At 44.1% G+C, this 18,701-nt stretch overlaps 1 protein-coding gene across 1 annotated transcript in view; it reads right to left on the reverse strand.

Moving 5' to 3' along the window:
• Positions 1-18,307, reverse strand: part of LOC139053309 (chromosome-associated kinesin KIF4B-like) — a 29,426-nt gene extending 11,119 nt beyond the window's left edge. Inside the window, exons 1-7 of the mRNA XM_070530348.1 lie at positions 18,203-18,307; positions 17,518-17,629; positions 15,944-16,023; positions 12,396-12,566; positions 8,325-8,414; positions 6,774-6,851; positions 3,970-4,053 (exon numbers count right to left, since the gene is read on the reverse strand). Coding sequence (XP_070386449.1) covers positions 3,970-4,053; positions 6,774-6,851; positions 8,325-8,414; positions 12,396-12,566; positions 15,944-16,023; positions 17,518-17,629; positions 18,203-18,307 — 720 coding nt within the window. The remainder of the gene's footprint in view (positions 1-3,969; positions 4,054-6,773; positions 6,852-8,324; positions 8,415-12,395; positions 12,567-15,943; positions 16,024-17,517; positions 17,630-18,202) is intronic.
• Positions 18,308-18,701: the final 394 nt, after the last annotated feature.

The raw sequence follows: 18,701 nt of genomic DNA on the forward strand, positions 1-18,701 counted from the left end.
AGATTACTTTAGTAGAATACGATTTAAAAAAAAAAAAAGCAGTTGGCAACCAAGGCACACAAACTGCGCGCGGTTGTGTTACTTCGCCAGCCAATCACAAAAGTAAACAAAATCGTCGTCATGTGGTCTTTTAAAAATGTAGTCGTACTTGATACCTCCGGAGCGTCTGCTGTTCTTGAAGAGTCTTTTCATCGGCGGAAGCAATGAGGTGTGCTACAGACATGGACCAAGTGTACGGAGTCTGAGCATTGCACTCTTCAAAAGTCTGCGGTGTTGTCCATTTCACTGCTGAACCCGTTTTACTCATGAAACTTCACTGCCAACTAAAGCGAAACTTAATAAACAGCGGCAGCAGAGCAAGCATGTTATTTCAGTTCAATAAAGAATTAGGGTTTGGCCATTCCACTGTAATAGGCGAGGAAAAATGTATAAAATTATGCGCTAATAATTTTATTTTTGTGGTTACCGCCCTATTCGGGGAACAGGAAAAGTTTGAAGTACGAATTATTTGCAGCCTCCCGGAAGAACAGTGGCTGGCGGTTATGAGGGCGTGGGCGGGACTTCACTGCAGACTTAATTTGTATCCGACTACAGCAGCGTCTTTTTGAATGAGCTCTGGAAGAACTATAGAGAAATATATATTTGAGGAACCGTCACAGTTGTTTCGTATCCCTCGTTTATGCTCTACCAAGTAAAGTACTGCAAACAACTCGTATTGTTATTTGGGAAGTTATGTAACAATGCTTGGCTGCCAGTCCAGTACAACCACGTAGGGCGCAGGACGCTGTGATTCTGGAAGTGCTATCCCCACCGCGGAAGCTTAGCAAGACACTTATATAAGCACAGCATAGAAGTGGCTATGTCAGGCCGCTCGACTGGTAACTGTAGAAGCATCATTCAAAGCACACGGAATTGTTATCCACTTTCGGCGGCGTTTTTTCTACTTCCTCTATAAATAAAAAGATGTTGATCTATAAATATTTTCATAAACAATGGTTAAATTTGTTAACTTTCGCTTTTTCTTCCTCTTTGGCTGTTGCCTCGGTTGCCGACAATGGATTCCTCAGTACGTCACTTAATTTCTTAACGCCTTGAGACTCTCGTTTCCAGGTGGCAATTTTGCACGAAAAGTGCTCTACGATTAGGCAAAAACCAGACAAGGTAACGGATGACATCCATGTTGCTTATGGATTTAACGGTTATTGCAGGGTTCCATGATGGACGCTGTTTCGCATTATTTTTTCACCTTATCTAACCCATATCGCGGTTATATGGTTCCGAGAACCTGTCAGCGTTGCGGCGAGCTGTTACTCGAGGAAATAATGAAGCAAAAGGAAAAATTAAACGCAATTGGCGTTTTCTCTGGCAGCAACTCGTTCCATGTGAATACAGACCAGCTGACCACGAACCGAATCCCTTTCTTGGTACCTGGGTCAGTCTAAACGAAGAAGGCTGCACTAAAGAAGCGACAGCGAAGCACAAGACCGTCGAAAAGATGGTGACAACTGAATGCATCTTGAGTTGATCGCGTGGGCACCGAATCGATGAGGGAACTGGCCTTCACACCCCAAAGGATGCCGATAACTACCGCCATCCAAAAGGAGTGAAAAAAGGCAATGAAGTGTTGACTGCCGAATGGCTTTCAAGTTTCAACAGTGGTTTGGCGGCGCTATAGGAATGTGTATGAGAAGTGGTGGCGTGGGCTGGGAGAGGGGGGGTATGCATCTTAATTCCGGGGGGGGGGGGCAGACCCCCCCCTGGGTATGTGCCTGAATTGTGCATAAACACACTTCGTTATGCTGAGTTTCAAAATGCATAGTGTTCATGGACAGGAAATAATAGCATGTTAAATACTTCATTATATCTAGAATTTCATTACATCGACAGTTGACTGTATATTACTTTCGTTTTATCATTGCCTGTGATGCAAGTACCGAGCAGAGAGACAAAACGACAAACTGATACACTAGCCATGGAATAGTCCGGGGGAGCAATACAGAAATAGCACAGTTGAACCCCGCTTTAACAAGCAAAAGTGTCAAATTATTGGATATAACAAAGCAACTCTAGAATGTTGTCGATATCAGCGGTTACGATATATATATATATATATATATATATATATATATATATATATATATATATATATATACGCTAACGAATATTGGATACAGGGTTTGCAACAGCACTGGCGTACAAAATAGGCTTTCATGGCTTTTAAGCACCCCAATAGTACATTTATAAGAAATAAAGCACCACATAATGCATGAAATCTTCAAAGCAAGACATTGTGTAAACAACAAGCAAACTTTTTTTTTTATTGCTTACAAATGCTCATTAGGCCTTTTGCACATAAACCTCTGCCTACCACCAGAAAGACATAAATCGGGTTGAATAGCCTGAAATTACAGCTTGCGAAAATCTCATGGTCAAATACACAAATAAAATCCACTAAACTTTGCTGTAAGCAAAATTCAAGAATTTCTAAGCACTTCGTAAAACTTAAAGGGACACCAAAGGCAAATAGTAAGTCGAGCAAAAGTGATAGATTAGTGCGCGAGAATCTCTAAGGCGTTAAAAGTGCCACAAACAGAGAGCCTTAGTAATAGAGAGACTGCGGTAAATGCAGCACACGATTAGAGACTCCCCCGAGGACGAAGGTACTGCTCATTTAATCTCTCTCACTAGTTCTCAACCACTTGTTATAGAAACACCATTGTATAGCTTTATAAGACGAAATAAAATGCTACTTGCCCAGTTCATTTCATTATTTTTTAAAGAATCGATTGACATTACCCTTGACAACAACACAGCTTGACTCTGCATTATTATAAACACTTTGAGCGCTAAAAGCACACAGGAACTACACAATGCTAAAAGCACACAACAATTAGCTTACTTATCCATCCTTCTGCTCGACTCTGCGCCGCCCGTGCTTTCCTGTGTCAGTAGTTTCGTTATAACATAGTGCTGCGATAGTTTCGCTGTTTCGCGAAACTCGCACAAACTGCAAGTAGCACAGAACTCCCCTTCCACGCGATGTATCGGGAAACTTGAACTGTCCACACCACTTGATGAAAAGCAGCTGCAGCGACAGTGAATCCACCGTTCTGTCTTGGCTCGGTTTCTCCATGGCCGCGCGTTTGCGTTCCATGCGAAAATCCATAACGCCGCCTGTTGGGCGCCGTTTTACTCATTGAAGGCAGCAAAGGATGGTGATGCCACATGCAACATCACCACTCCCTCGTAGGTTGGCAGGATACTTGAATTGCGATAGAGGTATTTGGACCCTTCAGATGCAATTTTCTCGTAAACTAAGTCTTTTATTGACATGAAACAAGCGTTGCGAGGTGTCTCGAATAGTATTTAAACAGTCCACGTTGACTTAGTATTTACCTTTAGCGTCCCTTTAAGGGCTTTGAAAGACTTAAACATAAGTCTCATTTTCTTTTTTTTAATTCTGGGGTTTCATTAGCCAAAACCACAACCTCGTTATGAGGCACAGTGTAGTAAGGGACTCTGGATTAATTTTGACCACCTGAAGAGCTTTATTGACCACCCAATGCATGGCACATGGGTGTTTTTGCATTTCACTTGTATTGTAATGTGGCTGCCATGGCAGGAGTTTGATCCCATGACTTCATGTTTAGCAGTGCAGCATCATAGCTGCGAAGTCACTACGCCGAGTAAAACAGTTTCACTTTCAAGGAACACTACAAAACCTGCAGATAAACTATGACATTTTTTTTATCAGATGAAACTGCTGTAAGACGTTTGCCTTATCCTCTTGGGTTAGTAATAAAGCACTGTCGAAAAGTGCAACAAGGTACATTACAAAAAAGGGATGCTGCATTATGCATTTCTCTGTCTTTTCACACCGTTTACCAGCAATGAGCAGAAAAGCAATGCAAGAGAGGGGTGGGGGGGTGTACCAAATAAAATACCAACAGGATCACAAACAACCCTTACGGCTCGAGGCTTCCGCTTGATCTTTTTGGCAGAACTGATGTCTTCGAAGAACTCGACGCGGCTGCCTTTGACGTTTGCGAGTTCCTGCAAGCAATGAACAATGCCTTCACTGTACCACATCGGCAGTGGGTGAATTACCTCATTCTTCTCACTACTACACTGCTCTCAGCCTCACCCTAGTGATTCACGATCATTCCGCTCTGTGACTCCTTGCAAAAGAGGCTGTGCTTCAATTTCGCTTGCCCCCACAAGACCTTGAAGTATGCGAGCTTTACACCAATGCAATAGCTTTTCTAAACTTTTCTCAGGCACAAATTGGCATGCTACATTGAATGTAACCAATGTAAATAGCAGATTTAAATACAGAAGGGAAAGAAGGAAATTCATAACTATCTCAGGATTCCACTGATTATGGACCTATTGTGTGCCAGCCAAGCATGCTACTATGATTTAGAGCTACATTAGCTGCTACACAAATGCCACATAAAACCATATAAAACCGTTCCAATTTCTCAAAAGGTACAAAAATAAGATGCTACCAATACAGTTACTGTATAGTACAATGAGCGAAAATGCACATGGGCGAAGAACTAGAGCTACTGCAGACTCGCCAACCTTAAAATTTGAACAATGCTACAGCCAATGCCAAGAAATACTAAATTTTCGTACAAACAAACACTAAAAGTTACATTACTGTATCAGTTCAGTTTTCTTTTTTTTAGACCACAGACTGCTTCATAAGGACTTTGAACAGGTTCTCTGCTTTACAGCTGATGCTAGAACAGCAACAGAGACAAACAAAAGGACAATTTATAATGTATACTCATGAAACATTGGTGTAATGGCAGCCGCAATTTAGGTTTCTATTAAAGAATTGGTTCTGTAAGTCATCCAGCAAAGTTTCTAGCATATCCCAATGGAGATATTACAACCTTTCTTGTATGGAAGGAAAGGAAATGCAGTTACTGTATTTAGTGTTCATGCTTTTTTTTTATATGTCCAACTGTAATGCACACCAAATTCCTTACGGCTAGAAACGAAATAGGCAGTTGCCCTCGATAAATGCACACCCGAATTTTCATACTTCAGAAAATTCGTAACGCAATACCCTCGATTGTTCCCTCATCAGACTTTCACAATAAGAGACAGAAATAGCATTTAGCATTTCCAAGCCATCTCTCACTTGGAAAAATAGAATGTATTGCATCCAAGCCACAGCGGACTGAACATCACTAGTGATCACTGTCCGAGCCTTTATCACTATTGACTGCCCTGAGCCTGTTATCTACAGTGCCAGACATGGCATTTGAGGTCCATTATTTCTTTAACTGTGTTGCACACTATAGTAGACGGGATCCAAAAACGGGGGATGGGATGTGGACAGCACCTGTCGTAGTTTTGGTTTCGTACTCGAATCTAATGAGTACGTCATATTTTATAGACCTTTTCCAGAGAGAAAAAAAGGTGCCCTTCGAATAAACAGTCAAAGTGGGAGGACAAATATAGCCGGGTTAGTAAGGCTGCAGCTATTGGTACAAATGTACTGCGACTTGCTCAGGAGTGGTATATATCCCCTTCAGGTGCTGCGTACTTAATTGTGCATGTCCACATAGTGCATCAACATTTTGATAATGTATTTCAGAGGTTTCCATGCATTTCGAACCAATTCTGATTGCACGTGTGCTGCAAATACGTCAGCAAAACAAGTTGGAAAAGTAAACTGCTGGATGCTATCTCTTGGTGTCAGTGTGTGATCACGTAGTGGGTTCACTTGTTTCATCATTTTTCTCAATGGTCTACATCAGGAATATCATTCAAGTTGCTGTACAGGTATTTTTCATGTACGTTCGACATGATATGGTTAATGCACGTCATACTCAGCATTCCTGTAGAGTTTTTGCATCGAATCCAGATTCTGTAAACTTGACGGAACTCTAAGCATTAAAAATTCTTAATTCACTTAGCAGTTGTACACCTTTGATGGTTATGAAGATGCAAGACATGTGGTAAAGCTAAATTCTTATGGGAATGAATTGGCACGTGAAGGGGATATACTTGAAAGTAACAGTAGCACATAAAAAACGTGCACGGAGCGAGAGCAATGTGAACAAAAATTTAGCTTACGTCCCCAAAGGGTATGGACAGAAGAGCAATGAAATCAATCCAACATTCTTTCACCTGTGCCAATAGGCTAATTGCCATTGTATGTGATCCGTGTCATGCACTCATATTCCTATCACGATTTATGTGCCACTTCAATAAAGCAAACCTTTCTTTCCAGAGCGGAGCGAGTTTTCATGCTTCAGTGGTTGGGCTGTGAAGAGGAGGAGGAAAGCGTAGAGAGGAAGACAACAAAATGCTGAGAGATGGAGAGGAGGAGAGTAGGCATGGGGCACGATACACGTTTGGTTGCAGCAGTAACAACGTCATTTCCGTTGCAGTGAATGTACACCTGTGCTCGTTCGTGGATGAAGGGTTACAAAACTCAGTGACACAGGTTACACCAGTTCTCTGTGTTGGCATGCATGGCGAAATACTAGAGAGATGGCTGTAAATGAAGTAGTATCCCATTGGTTAGTGGAGAGTGACGCACCACATGAAGCTGCTTAAATCCAAAAGACTAGATGCTTGACGGCAGTGACAGATTGCACAGACAGTGAAACTACGAGAAGCCTTGCATAAATCAATCAGCTTCGAAGGTTTCTGCACAATTTCTTTAAACTTGCATACGGCGCCCTGTGCTACACAGGACTCAGACAGCTGGCACTCAGCATACAAAGTTATAAATGAAAGTGGCATCCTACCCTTTCCAAGGACTCCACTTCTTCAGTCTTTCTCTTCAGCTCGTCGTGGACATACTGCAACCTAGACAGTTCCAGGACCTGCGTCAGATGCACCAGAAAATACCTTTCTCTTTTCCTTGCAACTGTACTTGTTTATCTCATGCAGAAATGCTGCATTCAAATGCCTGCTAGTCTTTATGTGGTAAAACTATTACCATGGGTTGCACAAATGTATGTGTGAACATTAGCAGAGGTCAACTCATCCAACACCTTCTCTCATATAGGAACAAAACAATGGAAGGTTCAGCTTATGTATGAATGCCACTGCTTGTTACAAGGGTCTTCAGTAAAGGCCAAATGAAGCGAAAAATTGAATTAACCAATGTGCGATGAATGAAAATACCCCCAGATAATATGCTTGTTGCTTCTATAAAGATAGGCATATTTGCGTGCCTTCTGGCGGCTAATTGGTTCGATCTTGGCACATGCTTTCACGCTTTCCATTCACACTAGGGCAGCATTCTCGGTTGATGGCTTTCAGAGACCATTTCCTTTCCGCATTATGCCTGGCACTCTCTGCATGCTTTGTGGGGACCCCTAAGCAAGCTGTGAGCAGGTGAGTTGGTCTGTGACAGTCGAAAGTGCAATAAACTTCACTAACAGAGTTGTTTCTTTGCTTTTCATGGTTGCTACTATGCTTCCAAATTAAAATTCACTTATCACCATCATCATTCTATGAATATTCCCCTAAAGGTCCCGAATTGCAAAATTGAATGTCTTGGAATTGCAGTGGTTTAGTAGGGATGCCTCAGTGGAGGGCTTCGGATTAATTGTTGCTTCCTTGTGCGGACCATGTGGAATTCTTTACATTGTGCACTTAAATCTAACTTAATGAGCATTTTCGCATTTCGCTCCCACCGAAGTGCAGCCGCTGTGGCAGGGACTGAAGCCTGCAACCTTGTGCTCGGCAGCAGAACGCCACAGCCGCTGAGCAAATGCGGCCGGTACTGTGCTTCAGCTGCCTTCGTGCTAACGAGGTCAGCAGTTCAATGCTCTCTGCTGAATATTTCTGTAGCTTTTGCTTCTAGATAAATGACAAACGCAGGGATCCTGGCAAAAGACCCAAGCAAAACTGACTGCAGGCCTTATTAGTGCCATCAGATTTACTTCAAGTTTACTTTCTCCAGATAACATGGAGGGAGCAGCCACACAAAAGCTACCGAACTGAGCACCTTGACAGAGGTGGTGTGCCACTCCTTTGGTGGTAATGGGCCGCTTAACTGCAAGTATGCTTCAGAGAGGCATCGAATGATTAACAAAAAAGTAAACATTACCTTCTTACATTACAACATTACACGAATGTACCTATGCGTACAAAGTAGGCATATACAGAGACTTATGTTCAAAACAAACAACAGCTTCAATAAGCACGAAGACAGGTTTGAAAACTAATAAGTTTAACTGACTTTAGCACCAGACCACTGTAGCACCACTAGTAATATTCTGCCATTTTCTCTCTCTCTCTCTCTTTGTTTTTGCAGGCAGCATAATCCAAGCAGACCAAAGCAGTACCTGGCTTTGCAGTTTCTCCACGAGAGAAGCATCCATATCTGGATTCGACTGGAGCGTTGTGTCGGCAGAGTGCTTGAGCAGGAAGAGTTTCTGGAATAAGTGCAGTGAGTTTTTAGTCTTTTTTGTTTAGTCTAACACACAATATGCTTCTCTTATACCTTGTTCTCAAGTTGGCCTTAGTACATAACAGAATACGGTTTGCTGAATAGTGTAAGCTAATGCTACTAAATGTATCGCGAGGTGCTTCTGCCCACATGCACCTGGCACAGTGGCTATTGGTTTTGGCGCATGTGTACTGAGACATGCATCCGCATAAAAGGCAACGCCTGCATGCTTAGGGGGTTGTTGTCTGGCCAAGCTATGCGCTAACTCGGGGGTTCACCCCACGGTACCTAGTACAGTAAAACCTCGTTAAGCCGTACCCGCTTAAACAGTAGTTCCGTTTTAAAAGTAGTAAAGTGAAATCCCCGACTCAGCGGCCATTGAACATAATGCATTTTGTATCCGCATAAACCGTACCAGCTTGTCGCGTACGTATCGGTTAAAAAGTAGTGTTTTCACTTTTCGTCGCGCGATCACGGCGATACATCGTCCCCGTCGGGCGGCCCGGCAGAACAACAGCAAGCCTCAGAGATCCGAACGGCCTCCAAGCGCAAACGCAGAGGGCGCTTGGAAGGGTGAAGCATTCATCCATCTCCCATCCGAGAAGCCACATCAACATCAACATCACTTCGGCGCCGTGCCAGAGAGCGTTTTTTATTTCCTGCGAGAAAGCGTTGTGACGTCGTGCAAGCTAAGACTCGTCATGCCTAAGCTCGGGCAAAAACACCGCGTGCTTAGCATTCAGGAAAAAGTGGACATCGTTCGTGCCATCGAACGTGGCATGAAGAAGTCGGCGCTGGCACGCGAAAGGGATTTACCTCTAACTACCGTGTGTGGCATATGGAATGCAAAGGAAAAGTTGTTCGGCAGTGCTGCTGCGACCGCAAAAAGATGTCGTATACGAGGTTCGACTTTTCCTGACGTGGAGGAGGCGCTGGTGAACTGGTTGAAAGCAGCGCGGTCGAAGAACTTGCCTGTCAGCGGACCCCTACTTGTGGAGAAGGCCCTGGTTTTCGCTTCGCAGCTGAACCACGATGACTTTGTATGCAGCAATGGCTGGCTGGCGAGGTTCAAGGCGAGGCACGGCGTTAACACAAGAGTCGTTTCAGGAGAAGGTGCCGCTGGCGACGTGGAGGGGGCAGAACACTGGCAAAGTGGTCAGCTGAGGCACATCCTGACCGACTACGCGCCCGACGATATCTTCAATCAAGATGAGTCGGCGCTATTCTTCAAGCTGCTGCCAAACAGAACGCTTGCGTTTAAAGGTGAGACGTGCACCGGCGGCAAGCATGCCAAGGACCGGATTTCGGTTGCGTTCGGTGTAAACATGTCGGCAACCGAAAAACTTCCACTTCTCGTGATTGGGAAGTCGGCCAAGCCGAGATGTTTTAAAGGCACCCGACTGCCCTCCGGAGTTGTCTACCGCAGCAACACGAAAGCGTGGATGACGTCGAAACTCTTTGAAGAGTACATGCACCTCATCGACCGCCGTTTCGCGGCGAAAAACAGAAAAGTTGTTGTCATCTTGGATAATGCCTCGGCGCATGTCGCGCTTGATAACCTTGCGGCTGTGAAATTGGTGTTTCTGCCTCCCAACACCACAGCCATTGCACAACCCTTGGATCAAGGTGTCACTCGGGCTGTGAAACAGCTGTACAAGAAGAATTTGCTGCGCAGAATTCTTCTGGCCTTTGAGTGTGGCAAGATTTTTTCCATTGATCTGCTGGGCGCAATTCACCTGCTCGAATACTCGTGGCGCCATGTTGAATCGACGACTGTGCAGAACTGCTTTAAGCGCGCTGGCTTCACGGTGTGTGCGGGTGACGCCGAGGATGCTAGCGACGCCGTCGACCAGTCTTCAGACGCCGTCGACGAGGCCTGCGAAACACTGCTCGCCGAAGTGCTGGAGCGGCACGGTGTTACCCAGGCCATTTCTTTCACCGACTTCAGAGACATCGATAGCGATGTTCAGACTTCTCCGGACATGTCCGACGAAGCTATAGTTGCCGCTGTAGCCGAAGTGTCGCGTGACGGCAGCGATGAGGACGACAGCGACAGCGACAGCACGGGCGATCCAGGCCCGACAGTGGCAGAAGCTGCACGTTATGTCAGCCTCCTGCGGGTGTTTGCCGAGAAGAGGGGGCTGGTGGAAAAGCTGGCTCGCGGCTTAAGTGAATTTGAGGCGGCTGTCGTCGCTGCCAGGCCGCCGCGCCATCAAACAAAAATCACCGACTTTTGTCGCCCGAAATGAATAAATAGTGTACGTTTTTTGCCCTTTCTTCGCATTCTCTCCGAGTTCCGTTTTTAACAGGTAAGTGGGCGATCTCACGCTATTTCGGTTAAGCAGTACTACCGTTTAGTAAGTACCTTTTCCGAGCTCCGGCCAACTACGGTTTAACGAGGTTTCACTGTACGAAAAACTGAGTCTGTTTCTCGACCTTTTTTTTTATAGAGTTCACTTCACAAATGGAAAGCGCTATTGTTATGCATGTTTATATGACAACTTCAAAGACATCTGACAATTAGTGGGAACTGAAGTGTTCTTAAGTGCATAAAAAGTGCTTGTATAATCTCTAACTTTAAATTGGTCTCCCTAATTCGATTAATCTGTTTCCTTGTATATAACAAATATTTTGTTCAAATACTGTTTCTGTCTTGATTATTTATTTACAAAATATTGTGCATAATAGAGTGGAACTCCGATTAGACGACTTTCTTGTACCACGCAAAAATGTCGTTTAATCTACCCAACTACAATTATGTCCACAATACTAGGCTTTGCGCGAGAGAGTAGCAAGGGGCTTCAGTTTAAGCTATACAGGCTAATACTTTGCAAGATTCAGAAACCAAAACCGCTTTTTTTAGCATACTCTGTACTATCATCTGTGCCTGCCAGCATGCTAAAACGTTCCTTTCACATTTACAGACCATTGAAATTCAGTCAATTACTTATAGACTGTCTTTGAGTCGCATAGCAAAAGTTGTTTTTCAAGAGCACCAACATCCGCAGGAGGGTCAACTACGGTGTCGTCTCATGCAGACGAATTTCCGAATGTTGCCAATGCGAACTTAGGCAGAAGCACGACAGCATCTGAGGTGTTGCTGTTATTCGAGGTGGCAGCCGGAAGTGTAGGCAGAAACCCAATGACAGATGCATGAGAAGTCTCGTGTTGTCGTGCAAACAAGGCTCTGAGCTGCATGCATAGGCACTGATGGATATCCGATACGATCTGCGTGTCTTTCGGTGGCTAATCGGTTCAATCTTCGCACACATTTTCGTCTTTCCCTACATGCTAGGGCAGTATTCTCTGGCGATCACTTTGGAAATTGTTTCACTTCCGCAAGACTCGTCAATGGATGCGTCGAAGTATGCAGCCAACAGCGCTCTTGGCATTGTATGAAGATAGCAAGCATGGCACAGCACCAGAAACACTGTGGGCCGCATACCTGAATGCGTTCAGTGACTGGCACAGGCACTGCTGAGAGAAAGAGCGAGGAGGCAGCAACAAAGGGATGGAGGTGGGCACCAGTTGAGTGACGTGAGGAGGGGGAAAGGAGAGGGAGTCTAGGAGGAAGCTCGGAAATCAGTCGGAGCTCTCCGCATGCAAAGGGACGTTCTCTCCTTCCGTAAGGTGGTGTGAGGGAGCTGCCGAAAGCTGGAGGCACTTCTCACGTGTCTGCCGTAGAGTTAACAGTTTCGTGCGGGTCGTCATACGAGACGAGACGTGCACACTCTCACATCGCATAATCGAGGTTTTTTTTTTAATGCAGTGTCTCTACAGGGAGTTCGCAGGGACTGCGTTAATCCATTGTAAAATCTAGGACGTTACAGAATAGGGGGACATATAACCAGGGTTCATTGTACTTCCAGTGTTGTTTTTTTTTCTTGTCATTCACACGTAGCCAAAAATTACACATGCATAGACTGCAGAGATGAAGAAAGAACAATAAATGTCTGGAGAAGCCAACCTCTTCTTGGTGTTGCTTGCTGAGGTCAGTTAGCCTCATGTCGAAGTCCCTCTCTATCTGCTGCACCCTGGCCTCCAGTCGTTCGATCTGCTTTTGGCGCTCGTCCAGTGCCCGCTCCTTCTCGCTCAACTTTGAGGTCACCATGTAAGCAGTCATGTTCTCGGACACAAGCTGCAGGGGAGTTAAAAGTCGCAGATCCGTACACACTCATTTTATTGAGGCTTTGGAACCTCTGCGGTTTTCTCAGAATTAGAAGAAAATAGTGTGCAGGACACAGAAAGAACGGGACACGACAGCTCACATGAGAAACATGATGTCGAGCAGAATGTCCTATTTTCAAGTGCTTAATAAACATGGGCAAAAAATTTGCTTATCTAATGAATCTTTTGTCCATTTAATCATCCTTATTCACCCCATCCCATACCCCTGTATGCCCTGAGGCATTTACCCTCGCATTAAAAAAAAAGAAACATGGACAGGTGTGTACACACATGCACATGCACCTCTGATTGATTCAATTATTTCGATTCAATTCAATTATTTTGTGTACTTTGCTCTTATGTTTGTTGCTGCTTTTTACTACTAGCCCTGTGCAATGCTTTTCCTTTCCCTTTTTGACCTGTATATTTTGCATTTCTTATTATATCCTTCTTCGTCCCCCTTACTCAATGGTCTCTGGGCCCTGTAAGGCATTGTAAATAAATAACAGCACCCGTATGGTCCCCATATCAAAACTACTTATTAACTTACTAGAATCCGTACAAAATAGAGCCGCTCGCTTCATTACACGTAACTACAGTCCCCTTTCGAGCGCAACACAGATCAAACTTGACATATCTCTTGAACCATTACATATTCGACATTCAATCACCCTTTTATGCTTACTCCATAAATATCGCCACTGCACCAGGTAATCTGCGTTACCTCTTGAAGCACCGTCACGCATTTTGAGCCATTTACATAATCACTACAGCATCAAGCGCATATACAGAACAGAAGCCTTCAATTCATCAGCCTTTCATCGTTTTTTTGGAATGACCTTCCCAATAATATTGCATCCATATGCAACCATCAATCATTCCATGATCAGCTGCGCGAATACTTTCAAGTGACATCGTGACGTTAAAACTAGTAAAAGATATCGCACTTTTTGGATATTGTGTTTTTGTTAACCCCTGCTTCATTCTTTCCTTTAGTCATGTGTCAGACAGTTGTGCTGTATTTATGTACTTCAATGAAAGCAAACAAACTAGAGATTCTGCGAGAAAGATGTTTTTCTTCACTGCCTGTGAAAATGTAACATGAAGGCAAGCACTGCAGTTCAAACATGGTGCTGTGAACTTTCCAATGCACTCGTCTATCTGAGTTTGTGCGCCTGAATTATGGAAGAACAGTTTTCTTAGCAAGCCTGCAATCTGTATACTTTTACTTACGGGTATACAGGCCACACACACATGCACATAATGGTAATGCAATACAATACAAACAGGATACAGCAAAGTGGAATTCCCCTTGAAATCCTCTTAGAGCTTCATAGTGTAGCACATACAATAATGGATACCACAGAGTAATGGATACACTATAGTAATTCTGGTTTTCCCTTCAACTTCGTCATAGTGGCCTTTTACTGTAATTACCAAGACAAGATGGAATGGCGCACCATAAATATTAACTGGAAAATAGGCCACCTTTAAAGGGCCCCTGAAACGGTTCGGACAAATTTTGTAGACGCGTAGGGTACAGCTTAAGTAGAACATTCGCACCACAATTTAAGTGAAGCGTTACGTATTAATGGAGCTACAAGCGATTATAAGTTACCCTCCTCCCCAGCCATGCTTTTTCTCCTCAACTCGTCCGCCGAGCGAGCGGGGCTAAGCTCCGCCTTCACTGGTCCTGCGTCACGATGCGACGTCACATCGTCGACTTCCGGGTGTTTTGGAGCCCGCCCCCGCCCGCGCGAAACCTCTCCGCTAGCTGCTTGGCCGTCGACCGAGAGCTATCGAAGCAGCCTGCGTTGCGAGCATTCTGTCGTAGCGCCGAACGTGTCTGGTATTCCGTTAACCACAGGCAAGCTGGTCATTTCGGCAAATGACTGGAGGCATAAACTCAAGCTGATGACGGAACTTTGGCGTAGACGTACGAGAGCGGCCTGATCGGTCTGCATGGTCCAGACACTTGTTGGCGCAGCGCTTAACCAGTCAAACAAAGCGCTAATATTGCTCTAACGAAGTGTAAAACATTTTAAACATTTATAAAAACAACGTGTTGATGATTACACTCCTGCGAAAAGTACGCACCAGCAGTAAAGAAGGAAACGCTTCGTTGCTGCTACTGTGTATGGTTGAGCTTCATGCCACCAGGTGGCTGCACCGTGCAGACCATTCACATTTGCCCTTCTGCTCATTTCGGCTCATCCCGTTACGGCACAGTCAAGCGGCCAGATCCTGTCCCCTTGCGCTTACGTTTGCCTTAATACGGGACTCGCGAAACGCAATTGCGTTAGTAATCTTCCGGTGTAAAGTGACGGCCATAAACGCTCAAATCCTGCGCAGCAGCCAGTTCGCTCGTACGCTGCCTTGCAGAGGGACACGATGTCGCAGCTTGACATATTGCCAGTCGCTACGTTTGCAGCCCACAAGGCAACAAAGTCGAATCATAGTGCTCGCGAAAAGACTGACACCAACTCTGACCGCGTAGCTCTCTTCAAAATGGAGTACGTTGTAACACAAGCAGACGACACTTGCTGGGTGCCGGAAGTGCTTAAGTGTACTGAAAAATTGTTCTTGTGCATTCTCTTTATGCTATTTTATTTTTATAAAAACAAATTACCTGACATTCCAACTATTACGAAGATCATTTGTTTACTATGAAGTTGGAAAAATTATCGACCACGCGCCCTGGTCAGCCAATCAGATAGCTCGCCCATGTGACGTAATATGGGTTATTTGCATCATATGGGTAGGGGTGGCTTAAAATTCCGCCGAGCAGTGCGCTGCGATCGACAGCGATGTGCATTTTTAAAAGCGTATAATAAATTACACGCTTTACGCAGAGCACTTAGATGTGTAAATTAATGATCAGAAGGACCTACTCTAACGACTCAGTACATTTGTAGAAAATCGCCAAAATCGTTCCAGGGTCCCTTTAATAAGAACAGGGGTCCAGTATGCTAGAACAAGCAACCTTTTGCTGAGACATCAAATATTACGGCAAAGAGTGGCTACAACAAGATACTGTTCATTATTTCTTTTAAAATTTTTATAAGTTCAAGTGACATTTTGCGGACTCTCTTATAAAGATCAGAACTAACATTTTTTAGTGAGCATTTCACAATGCCGAGGAGAGTTGAAAAAAGAAAAACAAGCCAAACAAAGCGATGAGAGTGCAGGAACTGATATTTTCTTACTCCACAACAGCACAATATATAATAAACAAAAGTTATCTGCTGGTGAAAATTTGAAAGCAGGACAGTTACTATCAAGATCGACCCTGAAGAGTAAATTCCAATCAGCTGCATAATTATTCAAAGTGACCAAAGGCAGCCTCACCATCTCGAAGAGGCTCGTTGCAATGACCCTGCTTTCGACGATGTCCGTCACATTTGAGGCAAGGTTCTTTATACGTTGCTCTGTGAAGGAAAAAGAAAAACTTTCGACTTACTGGTGGATTCGTGGAGGTTGACGGTCTAAGAAACTCCAGGGTAATGAGAGATGCCATAGTTGAGGGCTCTGGATTAATTGATGACCATCTCAAGGTTTGTTAAAAGGACATATAATTAGTTTAGACTGACAAAGTATTCCTTTAAGACTCTTTGTTAATTTTGCAGTAGAAGGTCAATTACTAGAAGAGAATATGTAGGTCAAAGTTCTGTTCATTTCAATTTTGCACCAAAACCTCAGTGCCGTATGTCAGTGCGATGTCACAGATTTTAAAGCCCATTTTTGTACTTGGGCCACTGTGGCACAGTGAAAATTTTTGAAACTTGATGCCAAATTAAATCTTTGGCTGTCAAGTTTGGTGTGGTTATTTCAAGTGATAAAAAATTGCCTATGCCAAGCAGATGGTGTCAAAACACACGAAGTCACAGTGAGCTGGTACTGGAATTTCAAGGTGGCATTGCCACTTGTACTGTTTCTACAGCTTTCTTAATTTACTGAGCTTCTTCCCATGATAAAAATGAGTTCATGGTATTGTGAAAGGGCAACTTACTAATACAGCTCAAATTACCGTACGTATGCTTGACTAAGATGTTCACTATTTCTGCACTAAGAAATCAGGAATACTACATGGAGAAAGAAAAATTAGACTGCCATAGCACAGCCCCGTTTAAGGGCTGCGCCTCATGAAGGTTGTGAAAAAAAAAAAAAAAAACCTCAACAATTAGGATCATAGCCCCTTCCGTCGACCCCTTCCGTCGACTTCCGTTAAATTGAGGTGCTGTGTACACAATTGTACAAGCCAAGGTAGTGCCATCAAAAGTGCTGAATAATGGTATTCAATATGTGTCACGTACATCTTAAACACACTTCTGGTTTGACGTGCTGCAAGTTTGAAAAATATGTGTAAAGAGTTTGAATAAAATGAGTTGGACGGCAGATGGCTACGTGTTTGCTTATGATGTCAGCATGCCGTCATGTAGCGGGTTCATATTTTTGTTTTTCACGATGTTAAACCATCAGGCTTATTTTTCAAGAGTCTGGATTAGTAGTTCTTTCCAAGTACTAGACATGACATAGTTGATGTTCTCATATCTGATAGTCCTCTAGAGAGTTCTCGCATGGCATCCATATTTTGTGAACATCACAAAACTTACGGAAGAAAATACTGAACTCTTTCTGCAGTTCTTTGCCTTTCATGATTATGAAGATGCAAGAAGTGCACTGAAACTAAATTTTGAATGGACAGAAGATATTGGCACCTGAATAGGATAAAAATTCCTGTAAGATTTCAGCAAGATCAAAGCAGTGTAAGGCACAATCTTTTAAAAGGTTTGCATGGTTATGCATCAAGATGTTATGTACCTTTGAATAAGCATACCATAACATACCATCACATGCTATTTTCAGTGTTCAAGTATACTTTAGATTTGGCATCAAAAGCTACGGGACTGTGCCCGACTCACCAGGCTCCACATCCAAGATTTTTCGCTGGATTTCAGCAATCTTGTCACTGTGCTCTTGCAGCGAGCGCTCGAGCTCTTGGAGACGTGCATTGCACTCGGCCTTGTCTTCAGCCTGAAGTGCAACAAAAGTATCTGATTGGCAAGCATGATGTGTTAAATAAGCAGTCAAGAGATCAAATGATTAACTAGAGCAGCGAGATTATGAAATTTGTAGGCATAGGATTTGTTGACAAGATCTGGGTAGCTGATGATCCCTAAGATGCACCTCCGCCCTGTGGAATAGCTTCCTTTAGAAAAAAACTTTTAGCATAAATAAGATTTTTAAGAAATATACATCAATGACCAGTGAAGTCGTCAGACTTCCTTGTCAAAGAGGATCATGCCCATACAATAAACTATGCTCTGTATGCTATTTCATTTCTGTTGATTGATTCATGGAGTTCACTGTCCCAAAGCGACACTGGAACTTCGAGGGGTGCCATAGTGGGAATGGCCTCAAAATAATTTTGACCTTGTGTGCACCTTATTTTAGGCATATCAGTGTTATTGCATTTTCGCATTACAGTCGTCGACCGATTTTCCGGACTCCGAAAATTCGGACATGCCCGATTATTCGGTCAGCTTTGCGGCACCGCCGTTCTCCCCATAGGCCATAATGTATAACAACTGCCGAAAGTTCGGACACCTTGCAACCTCTCGTCTGATTTTTCGGACACTCCTTGAGCCAACTCGGTCGAGAGCACCATGCACCGGCTCTGACCGGTGCATGGTTCGACTTGCTGAACGCCATTTTTGTTTTGAACGGAGCTTCCTTGCTGCCCCACGAAGTGGCGCTACTGGAAATCGCCGCTCATCATCATCGTTTCTCCCTGGTTCGATAGAGTGGCTCTGCAGCAGTTCCGGTTACAGCTTAGCAAGCCATATCAAGACAATCCAGCAGCTGATTTGTTTCTTCGCGCACGACCAATGCTTCCTGCACGATGCTGCGAGCATGCCGCGTTTTTTCGCTTGTGTGACTGGTGTCGGCACGGGGGTGTTTGCTTTGTGCGCTGTGTCGAGGTTTCGGTGATCCAACGTGGCATACGGAAACATCGCGTCAAGTGTCTAATGGCGCCGACAGTGCCCGCGCAGACTGCGCTGCGGAATGCCGGCAAGCGGGTGCCGGGAGGCCTAAGATTTGTCGC

This window comes from Dermacentor albipictus, unplaced genomic scaffold (genome assembly GCF_038994185.2).
Source record: "Dermacentor albipictus isolate Rhodes 1998 colony unplaced genomic scaffold, USDA_Dalb.pri_finalv2 scaffold_87, whole genome shotgun sequence".
NCBI lineage: Eukaryota > Metazoa > Arthropoda > Arachnida > Ixodida > Ixodidae > Dermacentor > Dermacentor albipictus.